The sequence below is a fragment of the Sebastes fasciatus genome, chromosome 13, assembly GCF_043250625.1.
Source record: "Sebastes fasciatus isolate fSebFas1 chromosome 13, fSebFas1.pri, whole genome shotgun sequence".
Classification (NCBI taxonomy): Eukaryota; Metazoa; Chordata; class Actinopteri; order Perciformes; family Sebastidae; genus Sebastes; species Sebastes fasciatus.
The window spans coordinates 7,651,500-7,664,427 of record NC_133807.1 but is presented as its reverse complement, the minus strand read 5'-3'; the positions used below and the strand labels follow the sequence as shown (position 1 = coordinate 7,664,427).

At 40.2% G+C, this 12,928-nt stretch overlaps 1 protein-coding gene across 1 annotated transcript; it reads right to left on the bottom strand.

The window, feature by feature from the left end:
* Positions 1-975: 975 nt before the first annotated feature.
* On the bottom strand, positions 976-1,943 carry LOC141780126 (ras-related protein Rap-2a-like). Its single transcript, XM_074655217.1, has one exon. The coding sequence runs from the start codon at positions 1,882-1,884 to the stop codon at positions 1,117-1,119; it is 768 nt and encodes a 255-aa protein (XP_074511318.1). The 5' UTR covers positions 1,885-1,943; the 3' UTR covers positions 976-1,116.
* Between the last annotated feature and the right edge of the window lie 10,985 nt (positions 1,944-12,928).

Genomic DNA, 12,928 nt, shown 5'->3' with positions numbered 1-12,928 from the left:
TTTTTTTTTTTTTTTTACTTACATTTCTGGTCAGACCAGCACTGTTCTCGAGAAAAAGAAGTTGAGTCAACACAATGCAATTGTGTCCACCAATTTAATACACCATTTAACAAACAAATATCTCCATATGCTATGACAGAATTACTACATTTATACAATTGACCGTACAAAACAATTTTAAGTCCTTAGATTCAAACTTAGCTGTATTTTATTTTCATTGTATTTCAGTTTGGACTGTAATAACTAACTAATATGTACCTTAATAATTTTCAAATGTGAATATGACCCCTCCCCTACACACATATTTAATTTCTGTCTGCTCTGTCACGTCAAGAAAAGTCCTATATCAGAAAAAATGACAAAATAACCTGCACAAATGTGACTGGAGGTAAAGTAAATATGCTTTATTTATCATGAAGTAATCACTGATAAGATCATCAAATATCGCCTTGTTCTTCGTGCTGTTATGGTGAAAAGAAAAACCCTTTAAATTCTCAAAAACAAGTCAAACTCCCATTTAAAAAAAATAAGTATTTATTAGTCAAACAAAAAGAGAGAAAAAAACACCAGAAGTATGTATTTCAAAACGTCAGAGTTACAGGACAGGCTTCACAATAATTCACAACATAATGTGTTGATGTGCTGCTATTAAAAATATAAACCGTTGTCCTTCTGTTGTTCTCTGTCTTCTTATGTAAACACATTTTTGCATAAACACCCATCACTTCACATTTATTGCACAAAAGCCTAAAAAATGAAACATCACATGTACACTTGATTGAAAACTGAGCTTATGATACATAATGCTGCTTTTACACTGTCACGTTTTATTACGCCATCATTGTTGACATTCACAGTAAGCAGTGTCCATGCACATTGTTTTCAGCAAGCAGTTGTTAAACCACATTCTTTCACGTCTTAAAAAGTGGTGTCTGTTTTCATGGTTATGTGTCCGTCCTCGCTGCAGCATCTCTGTGCCTGATGAGGACACATAATTTACTGTCTCATTAGAGTCTGTTAACATTTAACACTGTCTCTTGGTGTGCAGCTCCCCACCAACAAAGCCCTTTCACTCTCTTGGGCAGTTTTCTCTCTGCCTCTTTAGGCTGAACATCATTATGAGATGAGGCAGCTGTTGGTCTTGTTCATCGGGGGTCGTTTGCTGCTCTTCTTGGGGAAGGTTTCCCGTCTCCGGCACAGCGCCGGGCTGAACCGACTGGGCAGGTTGGCCTGCTGGAGCAGCTCCCTGAAAGCCTCCAGCACGTTGACATTGTCTTTGGCGGAGGACTCCACGAAGCTGTGGTTCCAGTCCAGCTCCACCGTGGACAGCACGTCCTTGCTGGACACCTGGCGCTCGTTGTGACGGTCTATCTTGTTGCCTATCACCACGATGGGCGTGTACTTGTCCTTCTTGACCTCCAGGATCTCGTCTCGCAGGCTCTTGACCGCGACCAGGGATTCGGGGTCGTCCACGGCGTAGACCAGGGCGAAGGCGTCGCTGTTCTGGATGGAGAGCTTGCGCATGGCGGGAAAGGAGTAGCTGCCACTGGTGTCCATGATGTTGATGGTGACTTTAACGCCCGCCACCTCGTACTCCTTCCTGTGGAGCTCCTCCACCGTGCGCCGGTGCTTGGGCTCAAAGGTGTCTTTGAGGAAGCGTTGGATGAGGGCCGTCTTTCCCACTCCAGCTGCTCCCAGAAACACCAGACGTACCTCTGTCTTCTCCTTTACTTCAAAAGACATGATGACTTCCTGTTGCTCTTTTTCTCCTGCTTGAGAGAATCTTTTCTCCTTGACCTGTGGATCCTCGCCTGAAGACTGAGTTGATGTCAGTGATGGAGCTGGATGTAGTTCTGTTGAAGAGGATGATGATAGCAGATGCATGCAAGTGTGCCTGTCAAGGCTGTATTTATGTTCACACACAGCACCTGCCCCCTTCTGCTCCCTGCCAATCAGGAGAGGGCAGTATCTCCTTCTCTGTGAGCTTGCAACAGCCAATCACAGACACTCATGCAAATCAAGAAGAGTAAGAGAAAAAAATGTGTGACAGTTATTTCCTTTGTGTGTATGTAATGCTGCAGAAAACATTTCCAGCAGAGTGTCGCGGTTCGTTTCTGACTGCTGCTGCAAACAGGATCAGAGATGGTGTTTAACACTGACTGTCATAAATCAATCATCCATGAATCAATCATGTCACTCTTTTTTATCAATGATGCACGCTGCTTGTAAATCACAGCCGAGAGTTACAGTAGTTAATTAAATACGCAGATGTTTTAACACATGCTTGAATATTGATTTTCAGAACATTAAAGGAACCTCCGTGAAGCTTTAATCGTTAAAAAAAGCAACAAACATCATAACGCCAGGCTTTTTTTTAAAGGTGCTCTATACCATATCCAGAGCATTAATATAGCAGCAAGCAGCTATTGTCTATGTAAAGATATAGAGGAGTAATGTCTACCTGAGCAGAGAATGAAGTCACTCTCCCTCTGTGTGTGTTGTAATCAGAGCTTTTCTGTGCTTTGTTGACATAGCCGGGCTTGAAGTGCATGCTCTGTCAGCCGTGTTGCCTTGCTTGCACTGTTAGCGCTTAGCCGTCGCCATGTTGAGAGCCAAACAGAGGCAATAGATATACTTAGAATTTTTCGTATTGAGCACCTTTAACGCTAAGTCTGCATTTCAGCTCTGACTGCGACCAGAAATGTCTTTGTGTACTGAAGAAAAATAAATTGATCTGAATTGAACCACAAAAACAGCAAGACGATGGTGTTTACCGCGTTATGTTGATTTATAATCTTTTTATAAAGTATTTGTTTGGCTTAATTCAGTGATTGTTTAAATTTAAAATTCAGTTGTTGCTGTAGCACCATGATCAGGAACATTTATGTCAAAAGTTTATGTCAAAAGAAAACAAAAATAATTCATTATTTATATTAAAAAAAGAGGATTAGAGACACAAAAATCACACTTATAATTAAAAGTGTTGAAAATATTTCATTATAATGCATAATGCATCACTCATAAATCATCATAAAATACAAAATTCCACATTTTGCCAAAATTCCACATTGATGAGGTAAATATTACCTTTACATGGAGACAGCAGTAGCTGTTCTGATGATGATCTTCATCCACCTGCTGATGCACATCTGGTGGTTTGATTGAAAGCTCCAGAAGAATGACTTGCATTTTTTTTAGCTCAAATTTAGGGAAAGTATACAAACTAAATAGAACAATTACTTGACCGTGTCTAAAGCTTAGCTTCGATAATCGTTGCTTTTTAAAGCACTGACAAAGGAGTTCAGTCATTTAGCTTAAAGGACAAAAATGCTCTTGCAGTCATTATGGTAGTCATCATTGAAAGGTCACATATGTAGAGCCGTTCTCAGCAGACTGCCCAGGCTATAAAAATATGCATATCATTTACTGTTGATGTCCAAAATTAAATGTCAATTTCTGTGAGACTGTTTTGTTGAATATAAATGATCTCAATTTCCACAAGGGCAGTGTAGTCACTTTAAAGCATGTTTAGTACTGGACTCTGCATGAGGGAAAATGCTCATAAAAAAAACGTTTTGATATATTTGTCATTTTATTTCATATACAAACATGTTACTTGCAGCCTGATCTCAGCTCTTTTCTTTATTTCAGATTAGATGTAGTGTCAGTGGACATTTCTGTAACACTCGCTGGTTTTATTTGCATTCATGATAAATGGACACAAAGGGAGGCGTTTCATTGTCATCGTCTGACACTCCGCTCACATGTCAAGAGACTGAGGAGGCTGCAGGGAAACATGTTCTGCTCCTCTGTATATCTCTAAAAAAGGAGTGCGTTCAACAATATCATTGTCTCCATGGCTTGCTTTCAATTCAGACAAAGTAGAAAAGTCATATAATATTGCGGTTATCATTATCATACTGATATCTCTCACATGCTCTCCGTTCCCAGACTCTGTCACTTGTTGCTATGATACCACTGAAGCCATTACCCGAGCTGAAAGGGATTTATGGGTAGAAATGTGCACCGTATTAGTGCTGTCATTCATTACTGAGTCCAACTGTTCTCCCTGGCACATGCTAATGGCCAGTAATGGGGTACATTGGCTAATTAGGCTAATTAAAAGCACATTTCATGTCACCATATTTTAACACAGTATGTGATTTATTTTCTTAATTTTATTGCCACATTTTAATGTAGCTATCTCAAAAGTTGTTCTTGTACTTTGGGTAAATTATTTGAAGATTGAACTGCAGATCGGGTTGATTTCTACAATATAAGTGGGCTTGTTCAGGTTAGATTGGACCATGTCTGCGCCAAGATTGTATATTTAAACTGGTTACATACCTGTGTTTGTGTGTGTGTACTTGTTCGTTATTCTATTACAGATGTGTGTAAATCTAATTTTCTGCTGAGAAAACAAATATTTTGCAGTAAGAAACAGTTGCTCTTTGAAAATAAATGTCAGCTTAAATCACAATTCAAGCACATCTCCTGATGTTACTGTTGCGTGCTGCATTTCATAAACTCCCAGCAAGGGACTGTGGGATGTTAACTCTGACCTTCCTGACCTCTGCTTTCTCTCCTCCCTGGAGACTACACTGGTCTGAAACTAAAGCTCAAGGCCCCCGAGCAATTTGGCTCCATCTCTCAGGTTCTTCAGTTCATTAAACACAGCAGGACATGGCCCGCATAGGAGCCTATATATTTCAGCCTATATTTCATCACCCTCAAAACTTTGAAGGTCGGACTTGGTGTAAAAGAAAGTGAATTTAACTTAACACCTCGGGTTAGCAGAAAAATCTGTGATCATAACACTGGCTGTGTGCCATTTGGTGCTGGGCAGCTATAGAATACAGTCGTTTTTTTAGAGCTTTCCTTTCAGAAAACATCTGCCTGCTGTGGCTGAAACAAGGTTGATGAGAGCTGTGAGACTCAACCAAAACATTAAAGTTCCAGGGTCGTAAAACCAAAACACTGGGCTGAAAGACACTGAAATATGGAAGGAAACTACAGTCGGATGATAATTATCTATGGATTCTTCACTACAGGTAACCCCTTTAATATTACACATAGTCATTTCATCCATTATTAATGTAAAAATATTGATTAGTGCAGCTTTAAATTCAACTAAATGTGACAAATTAATCATCCACTTTTGCTCAGTTACGCCCGGGCCACACTACCTGTGTGAGCAGCAAGTGACGGCTACCTCGTGGAACTGCTGCGGCTCGCACGCGTGTTGCGGCGCCGGTACCGTCAGTCCCGCCAGTCCCGCCAGTCCCCCTTTCCGTATTTCCACAATTAAAAGCCGGTACTCTATTAATTTATAGAGCCGCGCAAGTCACTGCATTTTCTACAACACTGTCCTACTATCATTTCAGAATAAAAGCCTTGTGTTAATAAATGAAGGGATTCTGTCCACAGAAAAAATGCTAGAGGGCTTTTATTTTGAAACGTATTGAGTTAAAAATAAATATTTATTTTTTTCATGTCCGTGACATATTGCACAGCTGTAGTAATGTTGCTGGTGTGATGTCAATGGGCGCCGGAATAAAAAAGCAACAGGTTCCGCGACACACACGCGTTGCTCATACAGGCAGTGTGGCCTGGGCATTACATTTATTTAAGCCACATTAAGCATGCTCCCGTTCATTTTCAATAATTTTTATCAGACAACATTAACCCATTGTTTATATATTTATTTGTTGAGTAAAAATGTTAGTTGTGGTGTGACTCTAAAGATGGCAACGTTATTGGTCAGTCCACCACTCTGGTCCACATCTATTGGATGGACTGTCATTACATTTGGTGCAGACATTCATATTCTCTTTCTTACTATAATGAAGTCTCGTTGAGAGATTTTCATGAACGTTAAGCTAACCTTTTCCCCACTTTATTTATAGAAATGCGTGTATAATTCTAGCCGTTGAGAGTCTTTCCAGCAGCAGGTGTTATCCTGGGCTGTGCTGAAGTATTAAGCTGCTGCTCACCCTCACTGGCTCAGAGGTGTTAGTCTGCTATGATGACTGGGAGGAACAAGCTGTTCTCAGAGCACAAGGCTTTTCATTTGGGCACAGAGGAGGAAAACACTCTCTCAGGACCTGGCGCTCTGTTGATCAAGTATCAATTCACCAGTTAAAGACGGATTTCGACAGAAGAGAGGGATGTTTATTCTGTAGATAGTTTGTTCAGGAAACAGCGTCCTAAGAAAAGTTCCTAAGAAAAAGGAAGAAGGTCCCTGATGACATTTACTTAAGTTCCAGGGTTTGATAAGCCAATAGAGCTGATAATACAATATAATAGTGTATGGTTTATCTGAGTGTGCTTTGTTTGTGTGTGTGTTCAGCAGGGTGTGTTGGTGCGAGCGGCAACCCAGCCCGTCAGTCAAACAGTCGTGTTTCATAATGTGTGACGAGGTGGGGAGGCGAACGTTTAGCCTTGTCACACTTTATTGGTCCAGTGCCACCGATATGTAGGCCTCCTCCGGCTCCTAATAATTGCTAATGTGGGCGTGCATGTCCCACATACAGTATAATTCACTACTTCATGTATGGCATAAATAAATACAGATGTCCTATAAACTGTTATGGAGGCTGACCCAGAAACCTGGCACCATGCTGTAAAGTCATTTGGTCTTTACAGCTGAGCTAAGTGGGCAATTTAAGGACTCCGCACTCTAGTGGAGGATGTGATGAAGTGTGAACAGGCACCGGATATGCACACTTTGTTTGCCAATGGAGTAAAGGTGAGGTCGATAACTTCAGTTGGCTATTAATGCCATTAAATTGGTTTGTATAGAGCAGAATGGGAGTGAACGGTTTGTTCTTGTTTTAATTTACAGAATTGTATTGGCCGATCAGCACGCCATATGTCCTGTTGGCTTCTAAACTACAGGAGGGTTTCAGGCTTGACTTTGATATACTATCTCATTATTTTGGGGGGATGTCACCTGACATAGATGTAACACCGAGGTCTGATTCTGCAGACTGCTCCATCATCCGTCTCGCACGAGAAACAGCGTGACGCATACATAATATAATGGCCGTGGGCAAGGGAGCGATCTGACAGCACATTTTTGGATGGATTCCTCCCCCGTGGAGGCTGAAGCCATTTGAACTGCTTTTTAAATGAAAGGCCACAACTTACAACTGCTGCTTTACCAGTGATTGACTTTTGTAGGTTTAAGCCAAGCATGGTTACAAATTGGGTTTGTGTTGGATCAGGATTTTGGCCTAAAGCACAAAAAGAGGAACAGCTTGATATGGCTTTGTCTGCTTTTGTCAGTGTCCTTCCAAAAAGAGGTATATGATATTAAATCAAGAACTTTTCTGTTTATGTCTTGTTCTCAGACACCTCTTTATATGCAACACAGTCTCACAGCAGTTTGTGAAATAGTCACGAAATGTAATCTTTTCCTTTATTTTCGTGATGCTCAGCATGACTTTCAACAACACGTGACGCACATGTCAATTTCCACTCCAGTCTTTTCAAAATAAAACTACTTAGTTAGGTTTAGGAAAGTAACAACTTGGTTAGGCTTAGGCAACAAAACGACTTAGTTAGATTTAGGAAAATATCAACTTGGTTAGGTTTAGGCAACAAAAGTACTTTGTTAGGTTTAGGAAAATATCAACTTGGTTAGGATTAGGCAACAAAACTACTTAGGTTTAGGAAAATATCCACTGGGTTAGGTTTAGGCAACAAAACTACTTAGTTAGGTTTAGTAACATATTGACTTGGTTAGGTTTAGGCAACAAAACTACTTAGTTAGATTTAGGAAAAGATCGACTTGGTTAGGATTAGGCAACAAAACTACTTAGTTAGATTTAGGAAAAGATCGACTTGGTTAGGATTAGGCAACAAAACTACTTAGTTAGGTTTAGTAATATATCGACTTGGTTAGGATTAGGCAACAAAACTACTTAGTTAGGTTTAGGAAAAGTTTGTGGTTTGGCTTAAAATAACTCTGGAAGTTCTGTAACTTAAGTACGGAAGTTACGTGGCAAATAAATCAACTTTGACTTGTGGTTTCACACGGGACACAAACAGCAGTCTCCTGGGTGAAAGTCCTGTGATTTTTTACCCACCAATACGCCCTGACCTCCTCCCTACAAGGCGTTCGCCGCTCTTTATACTCACATCACAATAACGTGGATTACAAACAAATTGATTTCGTGCTGACCATCACGAATTTTTTTTTTAAATTTGTGTATGTACACGAATCAATACATTCAATTTCGTCAGTATGTCGCAAACTTCTGTGCGACTTGGCTGTTATATGTATGTCAACAACAAGTACAGACCACAAAAGACCACTCACAGCATCCCACTAATTTCTCTTAATCCGTCCTTTTCATCCTGTGGTTTTTGAGAGCACAGAGGTGCTGCTCTAACGAGCGTGTGTTCAAACCTCCTCCCTCCTAAGTTTGGCAGACAAGTCCTTTGACATTGTCCTTTGGCTCTGGAACATCATGTCCTGGATAAGAGAGAGGTGTGGTGGGTTGTGGTGGTGGGGGCAGGAACAACAGCAGCTAACTGTTGTCATTACACCTCGCTGCAGGAGAAGGTGTTCTCTCCGTTTGACGAAGCATTAGGTGTTTGGAGTTAAAAGGCTGTGTGGGTGTGAAGTTCATTATTCTAAATGGAGATATTAACCTGCCATTTAACACATTTATCTAATGTGTTTGGCATGAATCATCATATACATCATACATTGAATCAGCAACAATCAAAAGAGCCCTATTTCTTTTTCAGGGTCGACAAATATGTGACAAGACATCTGTGTTTAATGATGATTGGAGAGTGTGCATCAGAGGTCTGCAGCGCTGATCGACCATTAGAGAAGCCCAGGGAGGTGGGAGAGACACACGTACAAACACATATCTAATCAGAGCATCCCATGGTGACGCTAAAAATCATTTTGGACTGGATGTTCGAGGACTTTGTTATTCAACCGTAAAGGAGGGGAGGGCAGCTGGGGTGAGAGAGGCGTCATAAAGCAGCAGGTATTTATTTTAGGGTTTGAGTGAAATGTCAGGTAGGTATGATGTACAGCATCCTTTTTCAGCTGTACTCTGTTTTTTTCCAATCACTGTACCTGTGATACCTCTAATTAAAGCTTCATTTGGAGCTGAATGTTTGGTTTTTGATACATTTACACGCTTAAAATTACCAAAAGTGTGTTTGGCACGCCACCAACACACTTGACTGCAATCTGCGCCACGGGGGCCAGATTCACAAAAATAGAGCCCTCGGAGAATCTCCCCACATCCTCAAACACCAGTGCAGACGTTACATGCCCCGTTGTGCTCATTACTTCGAGGTTAAGAGTTCCCAAACCTGCTCTCAGTTGTCGTCCAAAGCATCAGGGAGCAGTCTGCAGCAAACATCTTTTTAATTTGAACAGTGGTTTGCTGGTTTCTATCCGCAGGCTCTGTGCTTGGTTTTTAGTTTCCTTGGTGAAAGGTGTATTAAACTTATAAAACAAGACAAGGTCGGCCTCTCTTCACCTCGCTGAACACCTCCGGCGTCATTATCTTTATAAATAAATGTTAAGCGGAGCACTGCTATCTCTCCCCCAATGATTGGACATTATTATGTTTGCTATTAAGTGTTAGAGATGCAGACCCACAGGCAGCAAATATAACTGAATATCATATCAGAGTGACTCCAAGGTGAAAATGTGCAATTATATTCATAGAGTTTTTTTTTCCTCTGGATAAATTCCTTGGAGCGTGAAATCAGAGTTGCTGCTACTTATATGTATTACTTGACCCAGTTTAATATTTCAAACTGTTACACAACATAGAAGTTTACACAGAAACTTTTTGCCCTCTGGTTTTTCATATTGCTTACCAGTATGTACAGTATACAGTATGTGCTCACTGCAGAGACTGATCGTGGGGTTGTGTCAGGTGAAGTGTGCTACTGGTGGAGCTGTCACTGCCTTCTTGTTTCTAAGTAACACTTTTACAGATGACAAAACGTCAAACTACACCTGTCCAGCATTCTCACACCGCACATGATCATGATGACAGATTTACCTCTCTAAATTTGCAGTAGTTTTTGTAACAACGGGTCAAACGGGCTTCTCATTTCTAGCCGACAGCCGTGGATTTTGTTGGCTGAAATTACGACTGTCGCTGGCAGATTTTGCTGTACTGTCGCTAAGTTAATGCGGATGCTAAAAGTCCATAAATTGGTTGAAAACTGTCACCAGCTGACTTTTGAATGCTTCCAGGATGATTTGTTTTAAAACAAGAACCCTGTTAAAGGAACTTGAAATATGCACATGATGGCTACATACAAACAAGATGAAGGTCGGCGGTTCGACCCGCCGTTTCTCCAGTCCACATGTCGAAAGTGTCCTGATAACCTCAAATTGCTCCTGAAGGCTGTGCCATCGGTGTGTGAATGACTATTTGGATTAGATTAGATTAGTTTTACCATTTAATGTTCGTACTTTTAAACAAAACGTTTCACTTTTACAACAGAAAAGGATTAGAGGATGAAGACTAATCAATGGCTATGGCGAACTTAATATGATTTAAGAAAAAGTTGCTAGTATGTAAACTTTCGCCAACCAAATAGAAAGCAGAACAAACTGGAATATATTAGTCTAGCCACGTGGCTCATTAACAGAGGATGCGATAACTAAGGGAGCCCTAAGCTGCGTGGCATACCAAGCAGTTCTTTCTCTGCCTTTTCATTTGCCCCACCATTCAAACAATAATGTCAAATTTAATTAGTATGATAAAGTTTAATAGAATTAAAAACCTAATTTTCATTGTACACCAGACTGAAATTAAATTACGTCCAGAGGTCCAGAAGCTAGTTAAATTGCATTTAGTCTTGCATGTAGTTTATAATGAGAGTAATTCTGTTGAATCCATATATTTAACCTTTCCTTTTCCCTTTCATCCCCGTTAGAGGACACGCATGAAACAGCGTGAACAGCAAATGAAATCAGCATTGAATTAGCATAAAATAAGCTGCTGGGAAGAAAGCTGGAGGAGATAAACGTCTGCTGCTGTGACATATAGATGACCTACTCCTGCCTGTTTGTGCTCAGAGCTTATCAGTTCCCTCACAAATGCTTCACATCCACACAGAGAGAGAGAGTTTTGTAAGTATTGCGCTAAATTTTGGCGAAGAAAAACTGTCATGGCCATTTTCAAAGGGGTCCCTTGACCTCTGACCTCCAGATATGTGAATGAAAATGGGTTCTATGAGTACCCACGAGGTTCCCCTTTACAGACATGCCCACTTTATGATAATCACATGCAGTTTGGGGCAAGTCATAGTCATTTGGCTGCAGTTTGTTATGATTTGAGCATATTTTTAATGCTAAATGCAGTACCTGTGAGGGTTTCTGGACAATATGTGTCATTGTTTTGTGTTGTTAATTGATTTACAATAATAAATATATACATACAATTGTATAAATCAAGCATATTTGTCCACTCCAATGTTGATAAGAGTATTAAATACTTGACAAATCTCCCTTTAAGGTACATTTTAAACAGATAGTAATTAATTAAGTAGCGATTAGTTCCGATTAAATATTTGAATCAATTGACAGCCCTAATTTAAATTCAAAAGGTTGTCTGGACACTAGCACTACTTTGTATATGTTTTAGGGGGATATGTGCAGGTATGTGTGTCCCAGCGCATCCATAGGTTTGTTGAAAATGAAAAAAAAGGACAGATGTGCATTGTGTAGGCAAACTTTATATTTGTGATTGTCATAGTTCTGTAGTGTCTGTACTGAGAGATGCACCTGTCCTCCTCTCTGAGCTTCTTTATCTAAAACACTGAACAGGAAAAACGTGGTGATGAACACAGCCAATCTATTATTTCAAGCATAAAGGTATGCTTGAAAATACAGGTTTGTCTACCAAAAATGTTGGACAGTGAGAAGGAAAAGATTTCTACTTTCTTACACGTTATAATGTATAAAGTCCCTGTACCAGTCAAAAGATCCTTCAGTCTGTGGTGATTCCCTTTCAGAAAGGGAGCTCAAACATTATTGTGCACCTGCTCTCCGATATTCATGAATTATTTTTAGAGGTGATGTCAAAACATCAGTCATACATTCAGATGCTCACTGTGTATAGTAGCCTATGGGTATAGGTAGGCTATTTGATATGCGTGGTCTGAAGCATGCATCGAATATAGTCTCATAGGGAAGAACATCCCTGTAGGGCTGGTTTAATGCACATTCTTCTTGTCACGAATCCAGCTTCAGCCGTATGGATTCGTGAAGATTCTGACGGCGTTCCACAAGAAGACACACAAAGAACCACCTGCTCTGTTAGGAAAATCATTATAAGGGAAGATAATTGGGTTGGTAGTGTATTTAGGTCACCCTTTGTTAAAGACTGCATTGATCAGTTGGCTGCAACTCTTGAGGATGTAAAAAGCTGTATTAATGAGGCAAGGCCAGCTCTCTCAAAGTGACTCTCGCTATTTGTGTCATTTTCTCATAAATGGGTTGTTTACGTTGAGCGTACGCAAATAGATTTTCGAGTGAGAGGTGAACAAGTAACCTTTCTTTTCTTGTGAGCGCAGACTAATACAAAGACTGTATTGTATGACCGACATGTTTTTTTCTTTACACCGGGGTCTAAACAGGCTTGGTTTGGTGCATCATGCTGCAGACCAACCAATGTCATTCAATCACCACAAACATTTTGTTGGACAAATTTACTGTGGTCACACAGAAGTTGTCGTGCTGACAGCTTGACAGTCCAAGGAGACGGTTGAGAATATGCACTTTTTGTAGCAATGTTTCAAATGGTATCACCAAACTGACTGAAATCTTGAAATATTGCAATTTGTTTTTTATTTCATTTTTTTTTATTTCTGTTTGGCTAAGGTGGAAAATGGAAAAATGTGACGAAGTGCAATGCAAACAGATTTAGCA

Excerpts from the sequence above, each read along its gene's own strand:
- LOC141780126 (XM_074655217.1), bottom strand. The coding sequence starts at position 1,884 with ATGCATCTGCTATCATCATCCTCTTCAACAGAACTACATCCAGCTCCA.